The sequence below is a fragment of the Chionomys nivalis genome, chromosome 1 (genome assembly GCF_950005125.1).
Source record: "Chionomys nivalis chromosome 1, mChiNiv1.1, whole genome shotgun sequence".
Lineage (NCBI taxonomy): Eukaryota > Metazoa > Chordata > Mammalia > Rodentia > Cricetidae > Chionomys > Chionomys nivalis.
In genome coordinates this window covers 65,344,863-65,360,496 of record NC_080086.1, presented here as the reverse complement: position 1 = coordinate 65,360,496, position 15,634 = coordinate 65,344,863, and the positions used below count along the sequence as shown (strand labels likewise).

The following is a 15,634-nucleotide window of genomic DNA, read 5'->3' as shown; positions in this document are numbered from 1 at the left end:
TTTCATCTTTAAATGTAAAACACAAAATACAATTTCTACTGGCCTACCTGAAGTAGTTTCTTCAGCATTCTTTCCAGTGGCTTTGTCTTTTGAACTAGTCTTGATTTCAGAGTTTGCTGCACAAAACAGACTACTTTAATTTTCTAGGAAAATACTAGTATAATCAAACTAATGAATCTGAACTAGAATTTAAACTAGTAATACCATTACTTCAGGTTCTCTCATGCTGACCAAAGTAAAACCACTCTTTGGGAAACAAAATATTCCCTGTTAGGCTATGTGGTTCTGTATGTGCATGCATGCATGCATGCAGGTACATGTGCACTTGTGTCGTGTATATGGAAGCCAGAGATCAACATCTAGTGTTTACCTTCATTGTTATCAAACCTTATTTTTTTGAGATAGGGTCTCACTGATTCTAGAGCTCATCCATTCAGCTAGGCTGGCTGACTAGTGAGTTCCAGGATCTGCCTGTGTTGTCTGTCCCCTTATTACCCAACCCAGCACTGGGATTACAGGTGTGGGCTATGCCTGGCTTTTATGTGGGTCGAGTGGGAGGCAAATACAGATTTTCATGCTTGCATACCCAACAACTTTTTAACAACTGAGACATCTCCCAGGCCTCCCTTTGGAACTTTTAAAGAAAAATTTCAAATTATATCTCAAATATAAATCAAGATGATCCAAAAAATAACCCCCTGAGAGCATGTTGTTACCTGGTATAGTCACGAGTTTATTGGAGTCTTTGTTTTTGATAATCCCAGACTTTTTAGCTTCTAGAGACTTCTTTCCAGATTTTGCTTTTAAAAGTAGAATTAAACCATTATTCTAAGATTAAGGGCCTACTCGTTTAGCATATTTTATATTAATATATCAGAAACCAATAACCTAATCTGAATAACAATTTATTACATGTATTATTTATTTTCAATTTTTTACAAGTAATATTAAAAGCAAATCTAAGTCGAGACATATTTTTGTGGCTTTAAATTAGTCCCAAGTTTATTTCTCATTTGAAATATAAAATTAAAAATATGTATTTTGACATTTCTACTAAGGTTCCTTCGAATTAAACTATTAGAAAAGATACTGTTAATAGGGCCATGCTATTTTCAATGTACAACAACTATGTTAAATAGCGTTTCATTTCTTTATCAGGGAAATTAATCTGTTTTAAAGTAATAAACATCAGATAAACTGTTTAAGTTGTGGAAAGGAGTATAAAAATGATAGTTATAACAAGAGAGAAGGAGGGAGGAAGGAAGGATTAAACCATTTAAAGGGGACAATGACAGAGCAACCTATGACTATATTACTGTCAGACCACGCAGGTACACTGATGTATATAATAGCCATAATATATTAATACAAAAATGTATCTTCAATGGTAAATATTGTTAAAAACCAAAGTACCAATGAATAAAAAATCCTATATCGTAAATTTTAAATATTAATGACTCTACTAAATTCTTCAAGATGTTATCAGATACTAGAAATTATTGAATTCTAATCTTGCTTTCAATAATGTATTCCTTAAATTCATAAAAAAAATTTAGTAAAGCTCTCTCCCTCAGTTGTCTTACCTGTTTTGATAAAAGCTTTACCTTTTGCAGCTACCGTAACCACAGATTTTACAGAACCCGCTGATTTCCCTAAATCACAAAAGCTATAGTCAAAACTGTTTTACTTAAATAGTGTCAATCTCCAAATTACCTTATTAAAAACAATATAAGAACAACATATTTTATTCAAAACATAAAATGCTACCATATTTTGGGACATCTAGCAATAATTTCTTTGTGGGAAGGGACTTAAGTTAAATGTCTCTCTATATGTATGGATCAACTAGAAGCTGAAATACAAAGTAAAAAGTTAAACCACACAGCAATACCATGTTCTCACTGGTTCCAAAAGCAACTATAGAGAACCTCTCAGTGTATGATTCCCTGGATCACACTTGAATGAAATCCATTTAATCCATTTTATGACGGCCACATAAAGTCCTAGTTGATCATTAAAAAAAAAAAAAAATCCCACTGCCATACGTGGGATAGGCTCCAAAATTGTCCAATAATATATACAGGCTCTTGCTGGTTCATCTTGGTTGCCCACCATAACTACAGATGATAAGACCCCATAGCCGAAGCCACCACTCATCTTCAAGAAATAAGAGAACTGAAGCTGGAACTGAGCTGGAGAGTTTGTCCTTCCTGGTTAGTTTCCCCAGTCTCAGAAGGTACTATGATTACTGCTTGCAGAGAAAAGGTAATAACAGTCTTAACCAGCTGCAAAACCTACAAACTGTAATATAATCTTGAAAGGCTAGATGTGCCTATGGGTGCAAGAAGAACCATGTGTTCTTTCGTTGAATTTGAGGCACTCTCCATGGGAGGAAATTCACACCTGGTACTGTAAACCAGAGCAGTAACTACAGCCTGAGATGGTTTGGGGCCTAAAGGAAAATTAAATATTGTGTGGCTAACATGGCCCAAACATTCTAAATATTAATATTTATACCATAGACAAAGGCTACTCTCAATCTTAAATCAGAAAAGCTAGTCTTTGCAAAGGACAGTATCAAATGCAGAGATTCGTGGCTCTACTACGTGACGAGAATAAACAATGGTTAGATATTTAACACCACTCCACTAAAGTGCTCTCTCCCTCCTCCCCCCAACTCTTACATACACATACAAACAAACTGTAGAAAAGGATATGCAAAGAATGTAAAAGCCAGAAGATAGGAAGAAGGACTGTAATATATCTTTAGCACATGAGATGGCCACTGTAAACACTATATCTATTAGGCCAGTCATTCATTAGTCATGAATCAGTGAGGGATTCAAAGGACCCTATCCTTCCTTGTTGAACTAATAAGTACTGGTGGATTTAATCATTATCACCAATTGTTTACCCACAGAAGCCCATCAAGGCTCCAAAGGACAGGACAAACTAAAACAAAAGAAAAAGACATAGATACAAGAAAGGCAGTGGTGATTAGTTAGGCAGTGGTGATGCATGCCTTTGATCCCAGTACTCAGGAGGTAGAGGCAGGTGGATCTCTGAGAAATGGAATGTCCAGCTTCAGACAGCCAAGCATATGCATACTACCTTCCCTTTAGTCATTAACAGTCATCTCTATTATACCTTTGAGATCTCACAGTGATCCTTGTAACTCATACATCCATACAAGAAGGCATAAAGTGCTTTCTTTAAAAACAAAAGAAAACGAACAAAAAGAAAAATTAAGAGTATGAGACTTCTTCATAAAACTTACTGTGCCTAATTTATAAACTAAACTTTATCATAGCCAGGTATGGCATACCCCTTTAATCCCAGCACTCAACATGCCAAAGGCAGGTAGATCTTGCATTTTGAGGCCAGCTTGGTCTTCTTAGGAATTGAAGCTATCCTAAGATACACAGTAAGACCCTGTCTCAAAATTTTAGCTGTATGTGTATAAGTATATATGAATATATGAATATATATGGTTCAGTATTATCTGTAATTTCAGACATTTACTGTATGCCTTGGAATGTATGAATGTATCCCTATCCATAATAGGTAACTATGACACCAATCCTTAGAATTTGGTACTACTTATTAACTAGTGAATTCTTATTAATTTATAAGTTTGCTATTCTGAAATAAACTGATCCTTAGTAAGCCAGTTAAAAAATTTCTTATGGTAACTTTGCTATTATCACATATAATTCATGTTACCACTTATATGAAGATGCTAGAAATTTAAGGAAAAATGCCTGAGGTTTATCCCCAGGAGTTAAGGGATGGCTAGCAGCTTAGTTCCCAGTCCAGCAACCACCATTTGTGATTCCCATAAACTTTAAATCAAACTCTTTGTTAAATAAATGAAATTTCAAAATTCCTAAAAATGTATTATCATCTCAGAAGCCTCAGAATACTACATGAAAATTCCAAATCTGTCAATTACAATGGTATTTTCCTTTTTAACACAGAAAAGACGATTTAATATTCTACTCTCTACCCTGAATATTCCTTCCCATAACCTGTATTTAACAGAAATTGGAGGGAAAGGAGAAGAGAGGAATAATACCAGGGTAAAGTAAAAAGAATCTTAATCGTTATTTAAAAACCCACTACAGTGAGCCAGGCATGATGGTGCACACCTGTAATTCTAGCACTCGGGAGGCTGAAGTAGGGGGATCAGGATTCAAGGCCAGTCTTGACCACATGGCAAGTTCAGGGCCTGTGTGGAATACATGGGATGCTGTTTCGAACAAAGAAAACAAAACACTATAGCTTATAAAAACTATATGTGCATTTATTTGAACTAGTATATAAAAGAAAATAAGCCCTCAATGAAAGAGGAGGGAAAAAGCTATGATATTCATTCTCAGAAATACTTCTTCAGTTAAATTATTATTTAATATTAGAGTACTGTGCATTAAATCTCATTCTGAAAACTACTAAATGACTATAATCTCAAAGATTAATACATATATTTAATAATTTTTATCACATGAAATACAAGCCAATTAATTCTTCAGCAATTTAGTTAATGACTATAATCCTAATAAAAATATACTTCAGAATAGGCGTGTAGCTCAATAGCAGAGCACTAGCCTAGAACACACAAAGTTGTGCATTCAATCCCTGCATTACAAGAAACAAATAGGCAATATAAAAATAACATACCTGTAAATTTGTTCACTTTGAATGTAGATGGCTTTATTCGTCCAGTTTTGGCTAAAATTATGAGAAAAATGTACTTCAATAACACATTACAAACAAAATTTAGATTTAGGTAAGAGTTAACCTTAATAATTTTCAAAGAGCATTGCAACCTCTAATCCCTTCTGTTCTGGGTGTTATTACTTACAAATATTCTTAGATAAATCAAAATGCACACTTAGTATTGGGTGGAGATGGGAGGTGGCACAGTTGATAATGTATTTGCTTTGTAAACATAATTATCTGAGTTATATTCGAAAAGTATCATATGACTGACACTGCCTAAAGGAGGACAGCCTGCATTCTTGAGGATGAGACCTGAAGCCGTCAGATTTATATGCACATTCATATGTATACACACGCATAAAAAACAAACTTCTAAACTTTTCTCCCTTCATTCATTAAATAAAATTTAATATTATCAAACTTTCCTTCAGAAAGACTACATAGTTTCATTATTATTGATTGAGAGTTGGGTGGCCTCTATTTTCACACTAACAAACTTATCAATCTATCCTGATAACAAAAGATTATTATCTTTTACTGTGAGAAAGAGCCTGATTCACTTTTTCTTTAATTTTGGAGAGATACATAAATTTTCACATTAAAAAGTCTCTTGTAAACCAGGTGTGGTGGCACACACCTTTAATCTCAGCAGTAGGGAGGCAGAGGCAGGAGGATCTATGTGAGTCTCAGGTCAGCCTAGTCTACATAGTGAGTTCCAGGACAGCCAAGGCTACGGAGAAAGATCCTGTCACAAAAAAAAAAAAAAAAAACACCCAAAATAACAAAAACTAAAACAAATAAACACACCAAACCAAAAGAAACAGTGACTGGGTCACCTATATTAAAGGCTCACTAAATAATGTCTTCCTAATCTCATTTTACAAGAAGTTTAAAGTAAACTGACAAAATACATTCATTTGAATGTGTTTTAAAAGTTAAAAACTTAGTCTAAGGAGTAGGGCTTAGTGTGTCGGCCTTATAAGCATAAAGACCTGAGTTCAGGTCCCAGGGCCCATGTAAAGTTGGATGCAGTAAATATTCATCTGTATCCCTTCATGCATGAGGCAAGTTGGAAGAAAGAGAGAGGAGGCTGGTCAGTTGTGGGAGGCAGAGGCTGGTGGATCTCTGGGAGTTCGCCTGTTCTAAAGAGTCAGTTCCAGGACAGGCTCCAAAGCTACACAGAGAAACCCTGTCTTGAAATACCTACCTACCTACCTACCTACCTACCTACCTACCTACCTACCTACATAAATAAATAAATAAATAAATAAATAAATAAATAAATAAATAAATGGAAGAAACAGACCTACATAAATAAATAAATAAATAAATGGAAGAACTTCCTCAGAAGTTCAAGGGTCAGCTAGTCTGGAACACACAAAGAGCAAGCAACAAGAGATTCTGCCTCAGAACAAGTTAAAAGCAAGGACACATGGACACACAGACACATACACACACATTTACTTTACCACTTACCAAAAGAAGCTGAAGTAAGAGTTTTAATGGTTTTTGAAGCATCTGTCTCTTTTCTACTCAAAAGAAAAAAAAATTAGAAACATTGAAATATAGTTCCAACTTCTATAAATTTCTAAAACTGGTTTGTGTTCAATTTTATAATTGTGGTGGTTAAAGATGTAGTCCTAAAAATTAAAATTTCTTAACATATATATACATTAATTTTTCACATGAAAACAAAGATTCACTTACTTTAAAGCAGATGCAGATAACTTCTTAGAATCTGAAGGTTTCTTCTTCACTTCTTTATTCTAAGAAGGAAATATTATTTAGAAAACATTAGCTTTTCCCCAACTAAAAAGGGCAGTTTACACAATATAAAAAAAATGCATAAAGTTCAACAATGAAAATGAAAACATTTAAAAACTTGGAAGTTTAAATGCTCATTACCTTTTCCTACTTATATTTCATTTAATTTGTAATCATGTTATGGTCATTATGACAGTTTCGGAAGGGCTTTGGATTTTGTCCTCCCTTTCTATATACCCACATTCTTTCAACAACATAAATGAGATTGAACTTGCTGCTCCTACTCTTAAAGCTTTTCATCATATTCAGGGGGAAAAAATTAAAATAGTCTCTCACTTTTTTGTGTGGAATGCACTTCAAGAACTCTAGTAGATGAAACTATGCACAATATGAAACCATACACAGTTTTTCACTATACATACAGTTTAATGCATAAATTAGGAATAGTAAAAGATTAATGGTGATAATACAACACAATATATTGCATGTAGTCTCTTAAAACATCATACTGTTCTTTTCACTTCCAAAAATTGGCATATATATACACCAGCAATATTTACACTCAGAATACTTGAATAAATTAAGAAAAGTATCATGACCTCTTGGGAGAATGGTGTATGCCTTTAATTCCAGCACTCAGGAGGCAGAGGTGCGGAGTCACAGAAGGGATAGGTAGGCCAATCTTAGTGAATTGGAGACCAGCCTCGTCAACACAGAAACTCACCAGAGCTACAAAATGAAATCCTATCTCAAAAGGTACCAGAGGGTGCCATGCAAGCTTCCAAAAGGAGAGCAAAAAACAGTCCCACCCAGCAATGATGCCTATGAAGTACAACAATGAACAGCCTGGCACAATAACCCTCAGGATGCAGTAGTAGCATGCATATCTTGGCAGTAACCATCAGCTCTCTAATTGGACTTAAAACCCACTGAACAAGGTGGAAACCATGCCTAGTACTGAAAACCTAGCCAACAACTGTTAGTCAAGACCAATTTACTACACCCACATAATCCCTAAAAACAATCTAAACATTTGTCCTTATACCCATAGATAAGTGCAGCTATCACCCCTCAGAAAGGAAACTTTTTTGCAATGGATACAACCATTACAGAAAACCAGAAGCAAACAAAATGCAGACTTGTGGAGACTAGTCTCAATGGATATATCTACAAAACACTACCCCAACGAGGGCTCAGGGAACATTTCAGAAGAGGAAATAGAAGGAAAAATTTAAGAATCAGAATAGGGAATTTGCTGTCAGATTATGTCTCCTAGTAACGTCAGAAGCTATACCCAAAGTCTCACCAACATGACGGCCTAAACATGGATGAATGACACCAACAGACATGCTCAAGTGAACAGGGGAAAGTTTACGAGGTCTCAACCCTAGACAAAGAACTTCAGGTAACTAAAGAATACTGAGAGTGGAAGAAACAGCCTTCTCCAGAAAGAGTACACCAATTGGTTATCCAATACAAATTGGTTAGTCCTGAAACATATGAGTAACAGTATATAGGCTGAGAAGATTATATTTAGGAACACACACATGCACACACTGTATTATATATATGACATGTTATATACATATATATTATATACACAATAGTAACAGAGCAAAAAACAGACTATTTTTTGGCACTGGAACAAAGATGATCTTATAAAACATGACAAGTGAGAAAGTAAAATGTATAGAAGAAAATACATACAAATGTATTCAAATATATGTAAATTTAAAATAGTCTTTACATTTATTTTATTTGTTTTGTCTTTTGTGAGTATGCCTATTCCACAATACATGTGTAGAGATAATAGCATAACTTTTTTTTTTTTTGGTTATTCAAGACAGGGTTTCTCTTGTAGCTTTGGAGCCTGTCCTGGAACTCCCTTTGTAGACCAGGCTGGCCTTGAACTCACAGAGATCCGCCTGCCTGCCTCTGCCTCCCCGAGTGCTGGGATTAAAGGCGTGCGCCACCACCGCCCGGCTTTAATAGGATAACTTTTACAAGTTGCTTGTTTCTCTCCTTTCACCATGTGGGTTCCAGAAATTGAACTCAGGTCATCACGCTTGATGACAAGTGCCTTGCATCACTGAGCTATCTTACTGGCTCATTTCTAGGATACAGGAAATTTAAAAAGCCATACATATGCATGCAAGCAACATACTTAATACTTTCTAGATAGATTACAGAGTACTAAATTAATATTAGGGTAATAAACACCTATAAAAAATTCTTGTCATCTGAAGATAAAAACACCAGAGAAAATTGCATGTGCTTTTAACAGCACCAGGGAAGCTGAAGCAGAGGAATAGAAATTTGAGGTCAACCTGGACTATATAGTCATACTCCATTCTCCAGAAAATCAATTAAAAAATATCAATAGAAAATGGGAAAAGATAATAGGAAATTCAAAAGGAGAGTTAACTAATAATGATTATTTTTCAAATACTACAGCATGTTTCACTTATTAGGGTTTTTTTTAACTGAAGAGATTAAGATAGTGCTACAAGGATACCAGCTCTCATAAATCACAAGTGTGTAAATGACTGCATTTACACTCTACAGGCCATGCATTAATATCTATATCCTTCAGCCAACAACTGTTCTGGAGTGTACAATCATAAATAGAAAAGGATGGTCTATAAAAGTCACAAGGAATTAACTAAAGTCTTGCTTTTGGAAATGAAAAAATAGGGGAATAATTCAAGTATCTACCCAAAAGAAACTAGCAGGATAATCATTATAATCACAAAACACAACATAAAAGTCATAATGAATGAGGAAAGCCTCAGTTACTTTTAAGGTTAAATTACTAGTTACTGAGGAATATGGGCTTATAAATCTCTAGATGCATTCTATTGTAAATAAAAAGCTAAATCAGAAAATTAATATAACCAAAGAAAGCTTACTGGAAATTTCTAAATAATTCTATAGATATTATCTATGAACATTTACAGAATAAAAAATGGTCTAGGGGGCTGGAGAGATGGCTCAGAGGTTAAGAGCACTAGCTGCTCTTCCAGAGGTCCTGAGTTCAATCCCCAGCAACCACATGGTGGCTCACAACCATCTGTAATGAGATCTGGTGCCTCTTCTGGTGTATATATGTTAACAGAACATTGTATGCATAATAAATAAATAAATCTTTAAAAAAAATGGTCTAGGAAAATTAAACTCAAAACATTTATATTTCTTTTTCAAACATTATATTTATTTATTTCATGTATAAGAGTGTTCTATCTGCATGTACACCTTTATTCAAGAAGAGAGTATCAGATCCCACTACAGATGGTTGTGCGCCACTATGTGATTGCTAGAAATCAAACTTAAGACCTCTGGAATAATAGCCTGTGCTCTTATTGACCAAGGAGCCATGTCTCCAGCCCCCTGGAACATTGACATTACTAAAGAAACCAAAAGGCTGTAGAGAACAGAACAGATTATGTTGATGTAAAGTTCAAAATTATGGTTCCAGAAAAGGATTACCTGTAGGCAGAGGAGAAGGTTTAAGAATTGGAACAAGCCAGCTATAGGGACTTCTACAATGCTTTCAATATTATTTCTAGCAGTTCCAGGTTTGTTAAATTGGTACAATATTACCTTAGTCTGTTGCTCATCACTTAATATTATACTAGTTGTGGTGGTATATATGTATTGTTAATCTGAGAGGCACACGCCTTTAATCCCAGCACTCAGGAAACAGAGGCAGGCGATCTATGTAAGTTTGAGGCCAATGTGGTCTACAAGAGCTAGTTCCAGGACAGCTAGGACTGTAACACAGAGAAACCCTGTCTCGAAAAACAAACAAACAAAGTTCTAAATCTTTTGGACCAAGATTTATGTATTTTCTACACGTCCTATACATTTAAAATGTTAATGTAACAAAAACATCTAAATTTAATTTACCTGTGCTTTTTTCCTTCCTGGAACACATACTTTCACAATTTTTCCTTTTATTTCAAGAGGAATTGTTTCAGTGTGCCTCATGACTGCCGTAACTGCTTTTTTATACTCCATCTCCAAGTAAGCCTAAAATAAAATTTTTGACAATTAAAAAAAAAACCTTATGTTTAAAAGATTCATTTTATTTATATTCAAAAATGTTTGAGACAAGTTCTAATCCAGGCTGGTCTTGAATTTCTATGTATCCCAGACTGCCCTTCAAATTCTGACTCTTTTATCTCAGCATCCCATATGCCACCTCACCTGGCTTATATCTCTGCATTTTAAAATGGACTTAATGCTTTTCTGTGAAACATAAAACTATGAGGTTATCTCAAGAACTGGTGGCTTTTTTTGTTTGTTTTACTAACCTATAATTTGATGTTTCACACACAATACATATTTAACTTTATATAACTTCTAGACCATTACCAAGATAAGAGATGAGTCCATGGCAGGCTCCTAGAATAGGAAGAAAGGGGAAGGCATGTCTAACTGAACAACAGGAGGGTAGGCAAGATCTGACTTAGCTTGCTTTAAGTTAGATTTAAAAACAGAACAACAACAACACACACACACACACACTTTTTTCACTAAGGTTGGGAACTACCAAACAAATGCTATCTATTCTTACTGAAGATTCATCCACACTGACCAAATAATCCTAAGTGATAAGAAATGAGGAATGGGGCTGGAGAGATGATGGTTCAGCAGTTAAGAGTACTGGATGCTTTTCCAGAAGATCTAGGTTCAGATCCTGGTACTTGCTGCAGGTACCATACATACATGTGATATGCAGACTACATGTATACAAACACCCGTACACAGAAAGATATGCTTTTAAAAACTTAAAGAAATGTGGAATAAATCATCAGCTTTTAGTTTCCATAGAAACCTCTAAGAAATATCCTGGGTCAGTGAAAGTTTTATCTAGTGAAATAAGACTCAGTTTTGGTCTCTAGGTATCACATCTGACATGATCATCAGGATCTTTTCTTATGCTCTCCCTCCGCCTTCCTAATAAGTCTTTTCCTTATTTCATTTATTTGGTTTGTAGTTCATGGCATTTAATTAAGATTGCATGCATAAGCATAGGTAGAACATGTTGAGCTGAGGACCAAACCCAGAGCCTAGTAAACACTCTATCACTGAGCTAAATCCCCAACCCCAAGCCCAAAACTTTTAAAGCCTCCTGCTTAAAAGCAATTACCATGTCTTCTCTTTGCCTCAACTCACAAGAATCTTTTAATCTAGGGTTGGTCTACAATTCACAAATTTTATTAGGAATACAGCACACATGTAAACAATACTAACTGTACAAAGGAAACCATTTATTTTATGTAACTTGTGTACCTAAAATCATGTTTATTTTTACAATTTTTAGAAACATAGCAATGCTTTCTCATTTACATAACCATACCTACCTTCTATATCTCAATGGCAAAAGACCTAATACCCTATGACCAGCCTATAAAACTTCAAATAATTATCTGGCCCTTTATTGTATAAACATGTCTATTCCCTGGAACCTTGGTCTTTCTTGGGAGTCTTCTGTCAACACAAATACTGTGGAACATTTATGTTAATTGTCAGTGAACAATGATATACACAGCACAAGCAGCTAAGATACCAACATTATCACAAAAGCAACAAGTCTGCCTGAATTTTCACCAAAGATAGATGACGCACCTCATTTCTACAAGGAACAAGAAGGATATCGGTGATGTTCCCAAATGGATGGAATGCTTTTCTAATATCTTCCTCAGTAAAGCCATCCTCTGGAAGTTCAGATACAAGAAGAATTGAATTGGAACTCAAAGACAGATCTTTCCGAGGCCGAATCTGGAATGAAAGAAAATTAAAAACAACGTAAGCCACAAGGTACGGTAATCATAACCCAACATATAATCTCTACTACTCATCTCAGTATCTTTATGGATATCTTATAGACATTATAGCTTTGTTCATTCTACATTCCAGTAATTCAAAGGCTGGGCCCCATGCATGCCAGATATGATGGCACACACTTCTAATGTCAGCACTTGGAAGGATGAAAAGAGGATATCAAAGTTTAAGATCAACATGGGCATTATAGCAAGATACTGTCTTTTAAAATAAAAATGCAGGACAAGCTGCTTGTCTGCATTGTCCCAAGACTGGGCCATAGTGGCAGTATATGGGTATAAACTAGAGGACAAGGAGCTTGATTCTTTCTGAGGAAGATCAAAGCTCAGAAAGGTGAATAAGTCATCATCTGTAACTCATAATAAGTGTTTTTGTTCAATTTTTATTTAAAAAAAAAATAAAGAAACAAGGCACATAATCAGAATCTGTCGCAAAACAAAACAAAACCCCCCAAAAAAAAGCAAAAAGAAAAAGGTATATTATATATAACATATATAATCAGACTACATATACTGTAATACCAAATTTACCAAAAATCAACCAAAAATGAAGGACTTTTTGAAAATTCTGTTAAGAAGTCCTGACTCAAAATCTTACTAGATTAATTAAAAATTTTCCCTATACTCAATACTCCTTCCTAATGATCTCAAACTTTTGCAATTACATATTGATTGTTTTAAGGTTAACAATTAAAATATAACCTTTTAGAATAAAGAATACAATTGTTGAAGGTCTTCAATATATTTGAATAATTTCAAAAGTATATAACACCATAAAAATATTAGGCTTATTAGAGTCATAATGATAGTTTAGATCTAAATAAAATCTAAATTACTGTTAAGTAAACAGAATTCAACAAAATATACAGTAAAACAGCATCTCAATATAGTAACAAGTAGGTTATAATCAAAATACACCAGTAAACCAGGATGAAAAAAACTACACTACTACATAGAATGTATAAACAGAAATGATCAATTCTTACATTTCTAGCTGATAGAAATTATTAAGACTCATTAATAATGATAACACTCACTTCACCAGTCATATAACTTCTGAAGCTAACAAAAAGCTTCATCAATACATCACAGCATATGTTTCTATTCTGAGACAATGTCTGTACTCCTGCCTCAGTATGCCTTGCTACACTAAAGGAGCATGCTACCCTGCTACCCTGACTAGGACGTCTTTGGGCACTTTAAACACTAAACACCTGGTACTCCTAACTACACAAAACACTAACACTGACACTCCTGAACTCCAAGACTGAATTATTAGGCTTTTATTAAGTCATAAGAAAAAAATTATCTCTCATCAAAGTAATTTAACAAATATTTATTTGAAATTTATTGGAAATGTGACTCCAAAGATCCAATTTTATTTTCTGCTTTTCATAGTAACAAATGCAGGTATACTTGCGCTAATCTACAAAAGAATTACTGACCTTTCGCTGAATAAAAGCACCTTTACCAGACACCTGTTTACCTTCTGGTAAGGTGTCATCTTCAAGAGTCCTATACTTAGACAAAGCACAGCAGAACAACGTGGAGCACAAGGTGGAAACTTTTTCTGGTGTGTATAAGAAGCTCACGGGCAAGGATGTTAATTTTTAATTCCCAGAGTTTCAGTTGTAAAGAAAATGACTGAATAAAGTGTCATTCGTGTAAAAAAAAAAAAAAAAAAAAGAGTCCTATACTTGTGAGCAGCATGTTCTGCTAAATGTGAGTCACTGTTCATAGAACTTACAGATTTCACTGATGGCTTTGTTCCACTGGCAAGTTTAGGCTTTTGTGCTGGTAAGAATCCTTTATCAACTGCTTCTATGTTTTTCTGTTTATTAACTTCTGTTCCATGTACAGAACGTTGTCCCCCATCTTCTACTGCTTTTTTTCTATCTGATTAAAAAAATACATATATTCATATATATAAATTAAAAAGAAGCAAAAGGCACATAGCACTCTTATGACAACCCAGCCCTTTTGTCTCATCTTTTTGGATTTTATTTCTAAGAGGATGTCAATTATTTATTCAACCATTTATTAAGTAAACATTTATCTAATGAAAGATGTTACAAGACAATGTTCATAAAACCATACTATGCAATCTAGTAAATGATTTTTAAAAAAAGAAACTTAACCATTTCAAGACACTACGAGTAACATGAGTGAGATTAGAGTCATTCTCAAGCTTAGTAGAGAACATACACTACATACATGCTGCACACGGGCACACATGCACAGTTCTCAGTCTTTAACTGCTCATTCTTCAAGCTCTATATGCAACACTTCCTTTGTTCAGTGAGTTTTCCTTATGTCAACAGTCCTCAAAGTTTTGGATGTAGAATCTCTTGGCAAACTCAGGAAGCCAGAGTTTATTTTTGTTATATTCTTTTTATTTAATAGAATTTAAAAACTGCTAAATCATTTATTAATAAACTTGTATATTTATATATTTTATAAAAATTAACTACTTATCAAAAAGATAAATGAGTACTATTGTTCCACATTTTTCTAAACATGTAAACATGAACTTGAAAGACACATATCCCTGACTTTTTGTACCCATTATGTATGGTGGATGCACAACTTTCGTTCAAAGTACAAGGAAAGTCAACTATGACACAAGTATGTTCTTGGAAGAGGAAAAGGACTCACACAACACTGAAAAGACCTTGTGAGACCCTATGGGAGACTTAGGGTTTTGAACTATACTGAGATTAGCCAGCTTACACTTTTTAATTATTTCCATTTCCATTCAATTTCTTAAAATATAGAGTAGAACTGAAGACATGCTCAAAGTACTACTTTAACATGAACAATGGTTTCTTTCATTATAGGCTATGTGCATGTATATGTGTGTGTATGTATGTATTTTAACAAATGAGCTTTTAGAAAGGTCATTAAACGATTATTAAATAATCAAGAAACAATTATTCAAAATATAAGATTGGCTTCAAACTTAGCTGAGAATAACCTTGAAATCTTGATCTTCCACCTCAGTCTCCCAATTTGCTGGAATTACAGGTGTATGTCACCGAGTTTATCTTTGGTCCTTAGTTATTATTTTTTATTCATTTTTTTGTTTTGTTTTTTGTTTTTGAGACGGGGTTTCTCTGTATAGCCCTGGCTGTTCTGGTATATGCTCTGAAGATCAGGCTGGCCTTGAACTCACAGAGATTCACCTGCCTCTGCCTCTCTAGTACTGGCATTAAAGGCGTGAACCACCAACACCCAGCTTGGTCCTTGATTTTTAAAATGGATGTGGATAAATTAAATTTTCCATACATCTTGTCAACTCTCAAGTA

At 34.5% G+C, this 15,634-nt stretch overlaps 1 protein-coding gene across 9 annotated transcripts in view; it reads right to left on the bottom strand.

Moving 5' to 3' along the window:
* The window catches only part of Znf638 (zinc finger protein 638), a 138,390-nt gene that overhangs the window by 30,489 nt on the left and 92,267 nt on the right, over nt 1–15,634 (bottom strand). For 5 of the 9 annotated variants that reach the window (XM_057773817.1, XM_057773862.1, XM_057773835.1 and 2 more), the window contains 9 exons: nt 14,077–14,225; nt 12,115–12,267; nt 10,390–10,512; nt 6,427–6,485; nt 6,196–6,248; nt 4,678–4,728; nt 1,584–1,652; nt 717–800; nt 48–116 (listed from right to left, as the gene is read on the bottom strand). In XM_057773817.1, the coding sequence (XP_057629800.1) occupies nt 48–116; nt 717–800; nt 1,584–1,652; nt 4,678–4,728; nt 6,196–6,248; nt 6,427–6,485; nt 10,390–10,512; nt 12,115–12,267; nt 14,077–14,225 (810 nt within the window). The remainder of the gene's footprint in view (nt 1–47; nt 117–716; nt 801–1,583; nt 1,653–4,677; nt 4,729–6,195; nt 6,249–6,426; nt 6,486–10,389; nt 10,513–12,114; nt 12,268–14,076; nt 14,226–15,634) is intronic. The other 4 variants (XM_057773825.1, XM_057773853.1, XM_057773845.1 and 1 more) reach the window with 2 other exon arrangements.